This window comes from Kogia breviceps, chromosome 18 (assembly GCF_026419965.1).
Source record: "Kogia breviceps isolate mKogBre1 chromosome 18, mKogBre1 haplotype 1, whole genome shotgun sequence".
In the NCBI taxonomy this organism is placed as follows: Eukaryota; Metazoa; Chordata; class Mammalia; order Artiodactyla; family Physeteridae; genus Kogia; species Kogia breviceps.
This window is the reverse complement of record NC_081327.1, coordinates 7,235,834-7,252,975: the sequence shown is the minus strand read 5'-3', so window position 1 is coordinate 7,252,975 and position 17,142 is coordinate 7,235,834. Positions and strand designations below refer to the sequence as shown.

At 49.0% G+C, this 17,142-nt stretch overlaps 1 protein-coding gene across 1 annotated transcript; it reads left to right on the top strand.

The window, feature by feature from the left end:
* Positions 1-8,037: 8,037 nt before the first annotated feature.
* On the top strand, positions 8,038-11,029 carry CRX (cone-rod homeobox). Its single transcript, XM_059045779.2, has 3 exons — positions 8,038-8,143; positions 8,869-9,020; positions 10,382-11,029. Exons 1-3 carry the CDS (start codon positions 8,044-8,046, stop codon positions 11,027-11,029), a joined length of 900 nt encoding a protein of 299 aa, XP_058901762.1. The 5' UTR covers positions 8,038-8,043.
* The last annotated feature ends 6,113 nt before the right edge of the window (positions 11,030-17,142 follow it).

Genomic DNA, 17,142 nt, shown 5'->3' with positions numbered 1-17,142 from the left:
AAAGGCGTGGAGGGAGGGAGGGACAGATAGGGACAGAGATGGAGATGATACAAGTAGAGAGAGAGAGAGGGGAACTCAGGGGAGACGTTGATATCAAAGAGTGATAGAAGCTGAGGCAAAGAAAGAGGAAAAAGGGAAACTGAGGCAGAAAGGGAGACAATGGGCCAGTGCAGAGATGACTTAGCGGGCAGAGAGACTGCTGGGGAGAGAAAGGGTGACCCGGGAGAGGGAGCCAAGAAAGCCCCGCGACCCTCGTTTCTCGAATGATCTCTCAGGAACACCCAACACCGCTCTCCTTCCTCTTTGGTGGGAAAATAGCCAAAGCTGGAGGGACACCAATTAGACTTAAGGAGGAACTTCCCTGAGGAATGGGGACTCCTGATCACAGGCGGGAGCTGGGGCCGCCCTTCCCCATCAGCCCTAATTGCCAAGATGTCATGGAGGTGGGGAGGAGAGGAGGGGATTAGGCAGACGGCTGCCCCTCCCCCTCCCCGCCAATGTCACCTCCTGGCGCCCAGTTGAGTCCCCACCCGGGCCAGGATTACCCTCTGAGATCCAGGCCACGGCAAATGACATCACTCCCAGCCAGGGCTTAAAATCTCCCCGTGTGAGGGGACCCATTTCCTTCAGCCTCTGCTGTCTGACTACTCCATCCCGGGCCACCAGGAAAGCTCCATCCCTACTTTCTGAAGGTGAGTGACTGCAGTGGGGCAGGCGGGTGTGTGTGTGTGTGTGTGTGTGTGTTTGTGGACGGACAGGGGAAGCTGGCCCATGGCATGGGGGCTCCAGAAACTTCAGGGGTGTCTTGTTGGGGAGGTGACACGACCAAGCCCTCCAGCTTCCAGGGCTGGGGGGTTCTTCACAGCTTGAGGGCAACGCCCTGGCACGTCTCCCTGTTGTATTTTCTTTAAAACCTACCGCAGCCTGAGCCTCTCTCTTCATGTGTGTGTTTATCTACTCATTGCCCATCTACCCCACTGAACCTTGATTTCCTCCCAGTGCCTGGCAAGTGGGATGCCTACATAGTTGGTGAAGAGACGGATGGATGAATGACAGAAATAGAATTGAAGAGACACACGCACACAGAGAGCCAAGGTTCTGTGGCTGCAGCAGGAGGGAAGAAGGGGAGACTATGAGACTGCCCGAGGGAGCTGGGAATGCAGTGATCTGGGGATAAAGTGGGGGTGAATTGCTTACCCGGGGACCTCATTTTCCCCAGAGGCTCTGGCTTTTCCCATGTCCGGTCTTGGGTGATGAGCTCCTTGTCTCTCGCGTGGTGGAGCCCACGGGGGTGCAGAGACCCCACAAAGCTGGGGGCGGGGTCTTGCTGGGCTGATGTGGAGTCACGTGGGTCTGTGCGAGGTCACTCTGAGTCTCAGTTTCCTCATCTGCAAAGTGGGGACAATGACAAGTTGCCATGGTGATCTAGTCAGATGAGTCACGGGCCTGGGCTGCAGTGACAGAGGAGGGGGCTGGCTTCATCCTGCTTTGGGGGGGCTTCCAAGTAGGTTTGGGGAGTCAAGGGCAGGGCTCTGGGGCCCAGATATCTGGGTTCTGTTCCTGGCTGTGCCCCTCACCCCCGTGTGTCCTCGAGAATTGACAGAACCTCTCTCAGCTTCAGTTTCCTCATCTGAGAAATGGACATTGGAGTCCCGTGGGGCTTTGGTAAGCATCCTAAGAGGTCGTGTAGCTTGGTGGTCAGGAGGGTGCAGGCTGGGGGGGCAGGTGCTGGTTCAGCCGTGCCCCTGCTGCTGACGCGTGTGACGGGATCAGGGACTCTGCTTCTCTGAGCCTCAGTTTCCTCCTCCGTGGAGTGGAGGTGACAATAGGACGTACCCCGTAGGAAGTTTTCACTGGATTATTGTTCCCCGAGATCTTATTTCCAAGGTGCCATGTCTGAGCAGCTGGGGATCCCAACTGGAGGTCCTTACGGTTGGAGGAGCTCCTGCCTGACGTGGGGCAGGGACCTTTCTCCCCTCAAGGCTTCCTGTCACCAACTGTAGATTATCTCCAGGACCACCCACAAGATGGGTGTGAGCCTTCAGGCCTCACCTGTCCGAGCTCAGGTGGGATCCTGGACCCAGTGGCTGCTGAAGCCCAGGAGCCCGAACGACCAGGGCAGGGATGGCAATTTCCCTGGCTCCACCATTTGGGATTAGGAAACACCATCGCCTTGAAATTCACCCGGCAGGATGAAAAAGGGTTGCTGTCCGGCTCACTGTAAATTGTCAATGAAAGATAGACATTGTAGTTGCTGTCTGTGCTCCTGGAGGTTGACACACAAAACTGTTCAGAGGAGGGAAGTTCTGGAAACCTCATCCTGTTGCCTAACCCCGAGAAAGGCTTTGGTGGGCATCCGATATCATTTTTGTTGTTATCATTCTTTGCCAACATCTTTTCCACCAAGCGCTTCCTTTTTTTAAAAATATATAAATTTATTTATTTATTATTTTTGACTGCATTGGGTCTTTGTTGCTGCGCGCGGGCTTTCTCCAGTTGCCGCGAGCGGGGGCTACTCTTTGTTGCGGTGCGTGGGCTTCTCATTGCGGTGGCTTCTCTTGTGGAGCGTGGGTTCTAGGTGCGCGGGCTCAGTAGTTGCGGCTCACGGGCTCTAGAGCGCAGGCTCAGTAGTTGTGGCGCACGGGCTTAGTTGCTTGGCGGCATGTGGGAGATTCTTCCCGGACCAGGGCTCCAACCAGTGTCCCCTGCACTGGCAGGTGGATTCTTAACCACCGGGCCACCAGGGAGGTCCCGCCCTTCCTTATTTGATGATCTGAGGAGTGGACAAACCTTCAATCTCTCTCGGAGGTCATTATCATTATCAGCTGCTTGATTTTGGTCGAGCACGCATCTCCCCCCGAGGCTCAGATCTTCTGCCTGTAGGATGGGATCAGCCCAGTGAGAGAGACCTAGGCTTTCCTGGAAGACCAACCCCTTAGCCGGGTAACTCTATGTAGATTCTGTGGTAAAGACAGATTCAGTGGAAGTGGAAGCTCTTGTTTCAAGCCCTGCAAATTGTCCCTAGAAGGCAAATTCACCAGCCTCCCTGTTTCCACCCTCTCCGGAGGCTCCAGTGAAACATCATCGCTCCTTGGAGAAGAGGAAGAGGACAGAGGGGACTCAGACTGGGGGCTGGGAGAGCAGGGCCTCCAGGAGGTCCCCAGGCTTGGACTCCTGGGTCCCCACTCACAGCCTGTGAGTGACCCTGGGCAGGTCATAGCACTTGAGACTGAAGATGTTCTGAGCTGTAAAATGTGAACATATTAGTAATACAGTCTCTCCCTCCCAAGGTTGTGCTGAGGACTCAATGCTGTCCTGCACTGGGAAGTATTGTATTAGTCATCTGTGGCTGTGTAACAAGTTGGCCCCAAACTTAGCAGCTTAAAACCATAAATATTTATGATGTTGTATAGTTTCTGAGGTCACAGGAATCCAGGAATGGTGTTTCTGGATGATTCTGGCTCAGGGTGTCTCGTGCTGTTGTAGTCAGATGTCATTCGGGGCTGCGGTCATTTGAAGACTCGGCTGAGGCTGGAGAATCAGCTTCCCTGGGGGTTCAGTCCCATGGCTGTTGGCAGGAGGGCTCAGTTCTTGCCACACAGACCTCTCCATAGATAGGACTGCTCAAGCATCCTCAGCACGGCAGCTCGCTTTCCTAGACAGAGAGGGCCAGCCTCAGAAGTCACACTGTCATTTCCACAATATCCCGTTGGTTGCACACGTAGCCCTGCTCTGTGGGAGGAGACAACTTTAGGGTGTAAATACCAGCCACTACCTAGGTCACCACTTGATTCTTAGGATGTATGTGGTGGTTTTTACTTTTATGGTTATTATCAGCACTGAGCATCCCCGTGACTTTCCTATCAGGTCCTACATAATCTTAGTCCACTTTCTGCCCTGGCGACTCTGCCCCAGTGACTCTGCCCCGGTAACACTGGACACCTTGATTCTCCTCCATAAGACAAAACGATTCCAGCCTCCAGAACTCTGCACCTGCTGTTCCCTCTGCCTGGAGACCTCTACCTCGAGATCCTCCCACGGCTGATACGGAGTCCTTCACTTTGCAGCTCCAAAGTCACCTTCTTAGAGAGACGTCTTCCCCTGATCATTCACCTAAATTAGATGCCTCACCCTCACCCCAAACCCTGTCACTCTCTTATTACCGCATTTAATTTTTCTCAGAGTTCTTGAAATTTTCCGAAAGCATTCTGATTCTCTAAAAAAAAAATCTATTTCCTTGTCCACTGTTTGTTTCCCTGACCAGGAACTCGAAGTTCAATCCCATGAGAACAGAGATGCTCTGTCTTATTTCTCGCTGTATCGCTAGTGCCTCGAACTCTCAAACATATTTACTGAATGGACAGCAGAACTGCAATTTATGATAAACAGAACTCTCCCAACCAAGGGAGGGTTGAGAAGGACAGGGCAGTGAGAGAAGGAAGGGGTGGGAGCTCAAATAAATGTCATCCATTTTTAAGCATTTATTTATTTTTCAGATATTTATTGGGGGGCACTGGGGACAACACAGGGAGTGAAACATTCCTAGTCTCTGGTCTCAGGTAGCTGACAGGATTGGGGGAGACAAGTAAACTCATAAATATGGCATATTTAACAGGTGTGATTCCTGAAGAACAGGAGAAAGAAAGTGTGTGTGTGTGTGTGTGTGTGTGTGTGTGTGTGTGTGTGTGTATCTGTAATCCCGTCTAGGGTGTGGGCTGGCTTTCCTGGGAAGTTATGTTTGAGCTGTGACCTGCAGGAGGAGAAGGGCTTAGTTAGCTGGTGAGAGGGGTCTTTGGACTGGGGGTAGAGGAGGCATTCCTGGCCTGGAACAGCTTATTGGAAGTTTCTAGAGAGGCCGAGAGGTCTCCTGAGGCCATCTTAACTAGGGCGATAGGGAGCCCTGGAAAGGTTCTTTCTCTCACTTGTATTTATTTATGTATTTTTAAAAGGAGAGCTTTTAATATTTATTTACTTATTATTTATTTATTTGGGCTGTGCCGGGTCTTAGCTGTGGCACGCGGGATCTTTTCGTTGCGGCAGGCGGACTTCTTAGTTGCGTCATGCATGTGGGATCTAGTTCCCCGACCAGGGATGGAACCCGGGCCCCCTGCATTGGGAGCATGGAGTCTACCCACTGGACCACCAGGGAAGTCTCTCTCTCTCTCTCTTTTAAATAGATGGTATTCTTGGTTTTGTTGTTGAAAAGGTAATATACACACTCATGGCTAAAAAGTAATCCAAACTGTAAAAACAAGGTATGGATATAACACAGCTCTCTCGAGGCAGCCACTTTTACTACATATTGTGTCCTTCCTGGGAATTTTCTATGCAGATACAGGTATACATTTATGTAAATATATTTTATATGTATATATAGCTGCCTTGTTTTTAAAAATCACAGATGGTAGCATGCTATACACTTTTTCCTTTGATATATATATATATATATTCAAAGGATATATTCCTTTGAATATAATATATATGGTATATATAATTTAGTAATATATGATATCTAATACACACACACACATACCTATTGCCAAAGTGTAATAAAAAAAATTAAAAACCTGACTCTTAGGCACATGTAATAAGCACAGGTCAAAGATTTATTTAACTCATGAATGAGGAAACTGGCTGTTTCAAAGGAGAATTCAAAGAACAGAGGTTAATACCATTATTCAGGAAAGGCATGCCAAAAAAAGTTGGTCGGTTTAGATATGAAGCTAGTTCAAGTCCTACAGGGCAGCAAAACTAACCTCTGAGGTTATCTTTTCTACCAGAGACAAATTATTGGCAACCAAACTTCTGGAAGTTACCATTTACCTTGCCACTGTCTGGATCCTAATCGATAGTGAATAATCAATTGAACAAAGGTACAGTCCCCTTAGAAAAGAAAATAATGCTTGGGTTGGTCTGTTAGATGAGGCTCCAGGACAACCAGGAAGTGACATGCTGTCATCCTTTTGTCTCATTGCCAAGTTTAAGATAATCTTTCTTAACTATATACTAGAGGTCTTTTCAAATCCATTCATAGAGGACAACCTTATACTTTTTAAATGACTTCATAGTATTCTCTTGCATGGACGTGCCATAATCTTAACATAACTTACTTGATTTACTTACTATGTCTCCTTTGGTGGTCATACAGGCTGCTTCCACATTTTGGCGATTATAAATATGCTACATGAAAAGTCCTAGCTTTGGGCTTCCCCGGTGGTGCAGTGGTTGAGAGTCCGCCTGCCGATGCAGGGGACGCGGGTTCGTGCCCCGGTCCGGGAGGATCCCACGTGCCGCGGAGCGGCTGGGCCCATGAGACGTGGCCGCTGAGCCTGCGCGTCCGGAGCCTGTGCTCCGCAATGGGAGAGGCCACAACAGTGAGAGGCCCACGTACCGCAAAAAAAAAATTAAAATAAAAAAATAAAAGTCCTAGCTTGGGTGGGGAGGAATAAATGAGGAGTTTGGGATTAACAGATTTACACTACTATATATAAAATAGATAAACAACAAGGACCGACTGTATAGCACAGGGAACTATATTCAATATCTTGTAATAAACTATAATGGAAAAGAATATGAAAAATAATATATATGTGTAGAACTGAATCACTTTGCTGTACACCAGAAACTAACACAACATCGTAAATGAACTATACTCCAATAAAAGAAAAATCCTAGCATAAAGTCTATGAAAACATCTGCTTGCAAATAATAATAACCGACCAGAGTTTTGTAGCATTTACTAGTGTCAGGTGTTATTTTAAGTATCTGATGCACGTTAATTCATTTGACTCTCGCATCAACCTAAAGATGTAAGTTCTATTTTCATTCCCATTTTCTTTTTTAATAAATTTATTTATTTTATTTATTTATTTTTGGCTGTGTTAGGTCTTCGTTGTGGCACGTGGGCTTTTCATTGCGGTGGCTTCTCTTGTTGAGGAGCACGGGCTCTAGGCGTGCGGGCTTCAGTAGTTGTGGCACGTGGGCTCAGTAGTTGTGGCGCACGGGCTTAGTTGCTTAATGACATGTGGGATCTTCTTGGACCAGGGCTCGAACCTGTGTTCCCTGCAGTGGCAGGTGGATTCTTAGCCACTGTGCCACCAGGGAAGTCCCTCATTCCCATTTTCTGATGAGGTGGCCGAGGCACATTGAAGGCAAATTGCTGGCACCAAGGAAAGATGGCATTTTTCTTTGATAAATGTTTCCAATTCGTTCCATCCACATTGCCACCGCCCTGACATGGGAAGCCTGTTTCTCCACTCTGAGGCCAGCCCTGGAGTTACCAAGCCTCTTTGTTTTTGCTTTTTTTAAAATGATATTTTATTTATTTATTTTTGGCTGCGTTGGGTCTTCGTTACCGCGCGCAGGCTTTCTCTAGTTGCGGCGAGCGGGGGCTACTCTTCGGTGCCGTGCGCGGGCTTCTCATTGCGGTGGCGTCTCTTGTTGCGGAGCACGGGCTCTAGGTGCGCGGTTCCCCAGCCTCTTTTTATCTTTGCCAAGCTGATGGGTCAAAAACGGTTGTGGAGGATCATCGCTTAACTGTCGTTGGACTGTGACTCTCCCTTGGGGTGACCATCTATCCCGATTTGTCTGGGACGCTTCCAGATTTGGCACTGAAATTCCACATCCCTAGAAACCCTTCCATCCCTGGCCGACAGGGACAACTGGTCACCCTACTTACCATGATTCTGCGTGAGGCTGAACATCGTGTTTGTGGTTCTAGAAGAAAAAAGATCTTAGACAAGGGAGTGGCAGGAAGATTTTTTTAAAGGATAGAGTAAGAATAAGAGCTTCCATTTATATGCCCATTATAGCTTTCGCTCTCTGCTTTACGAGTCTCACTGAAGCTTTGATGACCTTGAGCCGAGGGCTCTTTTATAGGTGGGGAAACTGAGGCACAGAGAGGGGGATAAGTTGCCCGCGGTCACGCACCTAAGAAGAGACTGAGGCAGGATTTGAACCACGCGGTGATGACCTGGGGAGTGTTTGAGTACCCACCCTTCTCTTGCAGGCCCACTGACCTGGGCCCCATCATCCCTGAAGATCATGATGGCGTATATGAACCCGGGGCCCCACTATTCCGTCAACGCCTTGGCCCTGAGTGGCCCTAGTGTGGATTTGATGCACCAAGCTGTGTCCTACCCAAGTGAGTACAGTCCTCCTCCCTGCCACCCCCAGCTGGCGCCCATCTTCTGGGGACCCTTGCCCTCAGGAGGAGGCTGGCATTTGCAGGGGTGACATCAGGGCCATACACGAGCCAAATGTGTTCACCTGTAAATGCAAAACACCCCTCCACATCTCTTAGGGACGCAGGCAAGCATAGGGACAGTCATAGATGTTTAGGTTAGGTGTTCCCTCTGGGGTGAAGGAGGGAAGCGATCTGGAAGGGGGAACCAGAGGAATCCCCACCTGTTAGCAATGCTTTATTTCTCAAAGAAGGAAGCACTCTGTTTTGGGTGGCATTATTCTTTAGGTGTTTTTAAAAAAATTTTATTAAGTTGACTATTATGGACCTGCCACTTTTATAGGCTGTATATCCAAAACGTCATGTTTCAACTGAATGTCTTAGTGCAGAAGAAATTTTAGAAAGGGGATGAAAATCAAACTCATATACCTCCTTACATGGCTAAAGCCAGTTCCCCTCAGGGAGAAGCATGAGCCCCCCAGTGACAGACAAAGGGGGACCCCATCTCCCAGGGGGACAGAGTGAGGTCTAGAAGTTCAGGGAATCGGCACCCCCTTAGTTTGGGCAGTTGAACGCCCAGAAGGGGCTTCTCGGCATCCCGCGTACGCTCAGGACCTCACATCAGCAGATGAAGAGAATGGGGTCTCAGGTCCCCTGAAGGTCCCATTTTCCTGTCCCGACACCAGGCGCCCCGAGAAAGCAGCGGCGGGAACGGACCACCTTCACCCGAAGCCAGTTGGAGGAGCTGGAGGCCTTGTTTGCTAAGACCCAGTACCCGGACGTGTATGCCCGTGAGGAGGTGGCTCTGAAGATCAATCTGCCTGAGTCCAGGGTTCAGGTGGGATGTTCTGGCCTCTGGTCCTTCCTGGGAGCCAGAGTGAAGGGAAGAGAGAGAGGTCACAAAGTAACAGCCACAGTCATAAAGTGTCCTAGTAATCCCTTGCCTCTGTTATTTCGCTGGCTTCTTCTCTTACACTCTTACCCCTTCTCACTCTACTCCAGCAACACGGGCCCCTGGTCCTTCCTCTAGCATGCCCAGCAAGCACACTCCTGCCTCAGGACCTTTGCACTTTCTGTTCCCTCTACCTGGAAGGTATATTCTCCATCACCATCTTCAAGTCTTTGTCAACCAATCAAGTCACCTTGCTGGTCAATGAGACCTACACCCCCTTTGGCATCTGAAGCCGCAACTTTCCCCTGCCACCCCACCCTGCTACCCGCCCTTATCCTGATCAACTGGTTCTTTCATGGTATTTGTCACTTTCTAAATACTATGTGAGTTGCTTACTCCCTGTTTATTTTTAACCTGTCTCTCTCAGCTAGAATGTCAGCTTCACTTGTGCGTCCGCAAAGTAGTAGAAGATGGTTAATCTGTGCTTATTAACCAATTGGATGGGTGGATGGATGGGTGGGTAGACCTATATACGTGCGTTTGTATGATTGTATGTGTGTACGATGTATGTGTGAATGTATATATGCTTGTTTGTATGATAGTATGTGTACATCTGTACGTAGGATTGGACAGATGAAAGCATGTGTGTATGTATTATTGTATGTATATACACACAACTGCACGTATGTTTGATTGTGTGTATGTGCATATGATTAGACGTATGTATGGTTGTATGTCTGCATGTATGTGTGCATGATTAGAGGAATGGATGGACGGAGGTATGTGTATATGTTTGTATGCTGTATGATACTATGTGTGTACATATGGTTGGATGGATGACTGCGTTTATGTATGTATGACTGTATGTATATACGTACAACTGTATGTGTGCGTGACTGTACGTATGTGCATGTGGTTGTATGTATGTGTGTGTGTACAACTGTATGTGTGTATGATTGTATGTGTGTGCATGTGGTTGTATGTATGTGTGTATACAACTCTAGGTGTGCGTGATTGTACGTGTGTGCATGTGGTTGTATGTATGTGTGTGTGTGTACAACTGTATGTGTGCGTGATTGTACGTATGTGCATGTGGTTGTATGTGTGTGTGTGTGTGTACAACTGTATGTGTGCACGATGCAAGGGATGACTGGGTAGATGAATAGGGCGGCGCATAGCTGATTGCAGAGCGGAGAACCGTGACTCTGGCAGGTCTCGCCAACAAGCATCATCGTTCCTGGACGCCGCGAAGGCTCCCCTGGGCCTCCTTCCCACTCACCCACCCCGACCTCCCCTCTCCCCCCCAGGTTTGGTTCAAGAACCGCAGGGCTAAATGTCGACAGCAGCGGCAGCAGCAGAAACAGCAACAGCAGCCCCCAGGGGCTCAAGCCAAGGCTCGTCCCGCCAAGAGGAAGGCGGGCGCCTCTCCCAGATCCTCCACGGATGTCTGTCCAGACCCCCTGGGCATCTCAGATCCCTACAGCCCCCCTCTACCCGGGCCCTCAGGCTCTCCCACCACGGCAGTGGCCACGGTGTCCATTTGGAGTCCGGCCTCAGAGTCCCCTTTGCCCGAGGCACAGCGGGCTGGGCTAGTGGCCTCGGGCCCTTCTCTGACGTCAGCGCCCTACGCCATGACCTACGCCCCCGCTTCCGCTTTCTGTTCTTCTCCCTCGGCGTATGGGTCGCCGAGCTCCTATTTCAGTGGCCTGGATCCCTACCTTTCTCCCATGGTACCCCAGCTGGGGGGCCCGGCTCTCAGCCCCCTTTCCGGCCCCTCCATGGGGCCCTCCCTGACCCAGTCCCCCACCTCTCTGTCAGGCCAGAGCTATGGCACCTACAGCCCTGTGGACAGCTTAGAATTCAAGGACCCCACAGGCACCTGGAAATTCACCTACAACCCCATGGACCCCCTGGATTACAAGGACCAGAGTGCCTGGAAGTTTCAGATCTTGTAGAAGATACCCCCTCTCCATCTCGCTCCATCTCTTGTCCCAGCTGCCTCCCTGCACATTGTCTCAACATGCCCTGGGGCGGCATCCCTGAGAAGGTGGCGGGAGCTGACCATCCCTTCCAAAGGTCATGGCCTCTTTGGCTCCAGTGCAACGTAGCCCAGCCCAGTCCACCCCTTTGCTCGCGGGGAGCTCCATCAGTCTTAGTCACCCCCTCAGCCCCGATGCCGCCTCACACGGAGTCCAACCGGCGTTTCAAACCATGAGCCCCGGACTCCAGAAACCGGTGCTGAGAATTCGCCCTGAGACAAAATGAAACCAAACGTGCAGCTGATTTGGGGTAACGTTTAGGTCGGAATCACGGTGCCCTTGAACAAACAGGTAGGGAGGCTCGATTCCTTCACTTTCCATTTGGGACACTTCTTTAGCATATGGGTAGAGATCCTTCTAGAAACTCCAAAGACAGACTTTACAAACCCCCAGGATGGAACCTTAGGCCAGTTATACAGTTAAGTTCAGAAATTCATTTGACTACAGATTTCACAAATGTCAGATTTACATGATAGGCTTAGGGGGCTGTTTGATATATATATATATGTTTTTTCTTCTTCTTCTTCTTCTTCTTCTTAGTTCCTTCTTAAAGACATTTCATTATTCATTCATTTGGACATTGGAAACGGGCATATTGTGTGAAAGAATGGAAGGCAAGTTGCCTGTTTCACGTCTGCTTTGTTTTCTTTTGTTTTAGCGTTTTCTAAAGGTGAATTTCACCCACACAGTGGAGGAATCGCCGTTGTTGTGTGGGGTGCACCGACTATGGTTGTGGGTATTTCAAAGAGAAGAAGAGGTGGACAGGCTTCCCACCTGTAAATATACAAGAGGCGGGGGTGAGAAACACATCCCAAACACATATTCCCTCTTTTAGATGTTCTGTTTTCAGTTTCGATTGAGGCATTGGACAATAAACAGAGCTGGGCCTGGGAAGTTTTCCTGGGGCAGCACCATATTTCTTTCAATGCAGTCTGACCCATGGCCACAGAGACAAGCAGTGTGAGAATCTGAAGAAGGATTCAGGCGTTCTGACACTGTTGGAAGTTTGGTACTTTGGCACCTGCCTCCTCAGTCTGAGATCTCCTTTCATTTTTGGGGTGGGGAAGGCAGGAGCCACGAGCCTTTCACTGCATGGGGGGGGGGTTCACAAGGCAAGGGGTGAAAGAAAGTAAGAGGGTGGTGTGCTGGGAGATGCTTAACAACGGATTCCTGAAAGAAGAGGAAAGCCCTGATCTGTAGTGGATGCCCATTTCCATGGTGTAAATACTCCCACCGTGGCTGATCTCAGGGCATCAAGCTGAGGTCCCTGACCTCGGAGGTGGGAAGAGACGCTTGTAATCTGTGCTCATGAACCAGGACAAGCCGGCTCCAGGCCCCCAGTGCAGGAAGGAATGTCAGGAGGAAGGCACAGTGCAGAGAGAGGGTGAGAGAGAGCGGATGAATTTTCTGGGTCCAGGTCAGGAGAGGTCCCCACAGCCTGGACCCCGAAGGACACACTGCAATCATTAGAGCCCACGAAGGTGATTTACTCAACCTGCTTCCCGATCATCTCTCACGGGTCTGAGTCGTGCTGGGACATGAGGTCCAGAGTCCACTGTGGGAAGCAATGAATAAACAGAGAAGGACGGCGTATGTTGGGGTGCGAGATGGGGGGATCCAGGCAACATTTTCCGGGTAGAGACAGGTAGGAGATGGCATTGGGACCCGGATGCCATGCCTCTTAGTCATTTTGCAGAGACTCCCACGCTCTGAGCTGGAGGCTGGGGTCTCAGGTGTAAACAAGAGTCTCTCCCCGCCCCACGGAGTTCCCCATTCCTAGAGGAGGCTGTGTCTTGAGCAAGCAATTCAAAGGCAGCTCCGTAAGGAGGTCCAGGGAGGGCTTGGAGGATGGACACGATATTCTGGAGGAGGGTGGAAAGTAATAGCGGCTGGATGGGGGAGTCGCAGTCACAGGCCAAGACTTCAAGAGACCCCTACCCTGGTGTCTTCTGAGAGCTCTCTAGGAGTTGGACAGAGGGAGGTGTCGAATCTTTTGGGAGATTCCGGGCTCCTTTCCCTGGGCCAGCCTCCCGAACATTGGTTCTTCAGATGTCCATTGGGGAGTCCTAAAGCCAGGAAGAGTGACAAGGGAATTCGGGACAGAACAAGAGGCAAGGGGCCTCCCTCACTCTGTGTCAGGCCTACCGTCCTCCCCTTTCCCGCTCACTGGAACTCCAGATCTCCCTTCGCCGGCCGCCTGTGGACTGAAAATGATTAAAATGTTGAATCTCGCTTAAAGTCTGGGTGATTTTTTTGTTTGTTTCCATGGAGCTGCGGACCTGGGGAAGTAAAAACAAGGATTTCTCTGTCCCCTCCCTCTCTCCCCCACCTTCTTTCTCTGGGGGCATGGGTGCGTCCATGTGCTTTCTCTGGCTGGTCACCGTCTTTTCCGTGATATCTCCCTAAAGCCAGTTAGGCAGGGACATGGGCTGTCACCTCACTGGGCCCCTCCCTCGCTGCAAGGGGGTGGTGACCATGCTTCCTGACTCAGTGGTCCATGTGAGGTTTATTTATTTATTTATTTATAGCTGCGTTGGGTCTTGTTGCTGCGTGCGGGCTTTCTCTAGTTGCGGCGAGCGAGGGGCTACTCTTCGTTGCGGTGCACGGGCTTCTCATTGAGGTGGCTTCTCTTGCTGCGGAGCATGGGCTCTAGGCGCGCGGGCTTCAGTAGTTGCGGCACGCAGGCTCTGTAGTTGCGACTCATGGGCTTAGTTGTTCCGTGGCATGTGAGATCTTCCCGGACCAGGGATCGAACCCATGTCCCCTGCATTGGCAGGCGGATTCTCACCCACTGCGCCACCAGGGAAGTCCCGGTCCACGTGAGGTTTAAACCCTCCTCATCAGCCTCTAGTCCTCTGCAGCTTCATCTCACACCTCCTCCTTTCCCCTTCCATACCTGCCACTTTCCATCTCTTCTCCCTGGTCACTTTCGATTTCCCACCATTTCTCTTCCATCTCTCTTCTTTTCTCTTTCTCTTTCCTTTTTTTTCTTTTTCCCTCCTGACTATTGAGTCTCAGACTCCCAGGTCCCCATTTCTTTTTGATGGTTTTTGTCTTTTTCTTTCTTTCCCCTTCTTCTCTTTTCCTTAGTCTTTGTCTCTCTGTTTCTCCAACTCCAAGTCATCAAGCTCTTCTTCTGTCCCTGTCAATCTCTGTGCCCTGGGTTAAAAAGTGTGTGTGTGTGTGTGTGTGTGTGTGTGTGTGTGTGTATCAAACACTGAATTGGTGAGGTCAGACAAATTGCTGTCTGAGCCTGCCTATGACCTTGGGCAATTTTGTTTCTCTCAACCTCAGTTTCCCCATCTGTAACATGAGGCATTGAGAAGACCTACCTCAAGCGAATTTAATGACATCATTATGTCGAGTACTTGGTCCTGAAGCCTGGTCCATGCTAAGAGCCCAGTAAGCACTTATTATTTTTATGGTAAAATGCACATCACATGAAATTGACCATTATTAAATTTTAAAGTGTGCAACTCAGTGGTATTAAATACATTCACAGAAGAAACAAGGCATGAAAGACTATATAGCATATGAATCCATTTATATGAGAAGTCCAGAATAGGCAAATCCATAGAGATGGAAAGCAGATTAGTGTTTGCCAGGGGCTGGTGGGAGCGAAACTGGGGAGTGACTGCTTAACGGGTGAAGGGGTTTCTCTTTGGGGTGATGAAAAAGTTCTGGAATTAGATAATGACCCAGCAATTCCACTTCTAAGTATATACCCCAAAGAATTGAAAACAGGTGCTCAAACAAAAACACGTGCGCTCACGTTCAGAGGTGCACTCTTCACAGTAACCAAAAGGATGGAAACCATCCGACTGTCTACCTTGAAGACGTTATGCTACATGTTTATCTCAACCTAAAATTTTTCCTGAAATTGAACCTTGTGCCATGCGTAGCAACTTTATTCACAATGGCCTCAAACTGGAAACAATCCAAATGTCCATTAAGAGGTGAATGGCTAAAAAAACTGGTGCATCCAGACAATGGAATACTCCTCAGCAATAATAAGGAATGGACTCCTGGTGTATATAACAAAGCAGAAAAATAGCATGATGATGAGTAGAAGAAACCGGCCTCAAAGCCGTACATATGATACGATTCCACTGACATGAAATTCTAGAAGAGATACAACCATAGTGGCAGAAAGTGAATAGTCATTGGCGGGAGCTGGGGAATCAATGGGTTAGATTCACCGCAAGGGGCCCCTTTTGAGGTACTAGAAATATTCTATATCTTGACTATGGTGGCGTTTCCACCACTGTCTGTGATTGCTCAAGTATGGTTAAAATAGGTGGGATTTATAGTATATAAATGATAACTCAATACATTGGAAGGGAAAGAAAAGAAAAATTTACTGAGCAGGTACTATTTGCCAGGTCTGGAGAAAGCCAGTCCTGACTCTTTAAATTCTCAAAACAATCCACCAGAAAGATGCTATTATTATCAGATAGATGCTGTGATTATTCCCACTTCACAGATGAGCAAACGGAGGCAAAGGGAGGTCAGGTGACCTGCCCAAGGTCCCCCAACTAGGAGGAAGTAGAACTAGGATTATAGTCCTTAAGTTAGGGTGCAGACCTTCCGGACCCTCCCGGCATTTGCCCCTTCCTCTCCACTTTCGATCCTGTCTTTCACTCTTGCTTCTCTCTTGCCCGTCTCTTTCTTCTTTGGTCTCAAGCTCAAGGGTATTTCTCTCTTCTTTTTTCCTCTCTTCATCTCTCTCCTCACCCCCATATGTCTCTGACCTCCCTCCTGTTCCTCCTGATCTCTGAGCCCCTCCCTGGATGTTCCCTCTCTCCCTGAACAGGACTAATTTAGCAAATGCTCCAATCCTCTTATGATGGTCCAGCCTCAGCAGAATGGCAGGAGAATTAGCAGGAATTAGATTTAGACGCATGACCCATGGGGGAAGGGTACTTTGTGGAGACAACTGAATTTTAACTAAGTGATGCCCCCCTCCACCCTTATCCCCTCCATGTGAAATCATGCCTGGGACACACAATGATAACAAAATCACAGCTAAACTCTTTATGGAGCACTTTACTATGTGCCAGCCACTTCTCCCATATTTCTCCCTTATTAAATTTCATTGCAACCTCATGAAGTAGGGGCCACCCCCCACCTCCCCCATTTTATGGATCAGGAGGGGTTAAGTAACTTTCCCAAGTTGATTGGGATCCTGTTCCACCCATCCTGGTGCTTTTCAAGTTAAAGATGAAGAAACAGAGACTGGGAGATGAGAATGGAATGGCCCTGGGACCACACAGGCTGCAAATGCACCCCCTGTTTGGTGACTTCAGAGATGATGCTTTCAGCCCCTCAAACTATGGAGAAGATGAAAAAGAGGGAAAGAAATCAAGAGGGTGTAGAAACAGAGCAGAAAATACATTCCGAGAAGGAGGAACAGAAAGCAGAGCAGAGGAGATTAGTTAGGGAAATAAATTACAAGACAGATGTCAGGAAGGGGAGTTCGTGCAAGGTATTATTTCTTCTCTAACTATGTGACAGAATTCAACAGTGAAGCATATGAGTCTGGAGGAGTTTTTTTTAGGAAGGTTAATTATGTATTTCATTTAGCATACATGTAATTGTTCATATTTTAAAATTTCTTTCTGTGTCAGTTTCAGAAAGTTGTATTTCTCCAGGAGTTTGTACATTTCCTTTAAGTTGCCAAGTTTATTGGCATACCCTTGTTCAGAATATCCGAATTTCCATTTGATTTATCTATAGTATTAAGTGATATGTCAGATATCAGATAAGAAGAAAGATTAAAATCAACCATCTTTAACATCATCTCAATAAGTTAGAAATGAGGGAATAAAGATGAGAGCAGAAATTAATAAAATAGGGCTTCCCTGGTGGCGCAGTGGTTGAGAGTCTGCCTGCCGATGCAGGGGACGCGGGTTCGTGCCCCGGTGCGGGAGGATCCCACGTGCCGCGGAGCGGCTGGGCCCGTGAGCCATGGCCGCTGAGCCTGCGCGTCCGGAGCCTGTGCTCCGCGAAGGGAGAGGCCGCGATAGTGA

Bases quoted from the DNA above. Each gene is read 5' to 3' on its own strand.
- CRX (XM_059045779.2), top strand. From the start codon at position 8,044: ATGATGGCGTATATGAACCCGGGGCCCCACTATTCCGTCAACGCCTTG. The intron at 8,144-8,868 runs GTGAGTACAGTC...TCCCGACACCAG, and splicing joins CCAAGCTGTGTCCTACCCAA to GCGCCCCGAGAAAGCAGCGG. The intron at 9,021-10,381 runs GTGGGATGTTCT...TCTCCCCCCCAG, and splicing joins TGCCTGAGTCCAGGGTTCAG to GTTTGGTTCAAGAACCGCAG.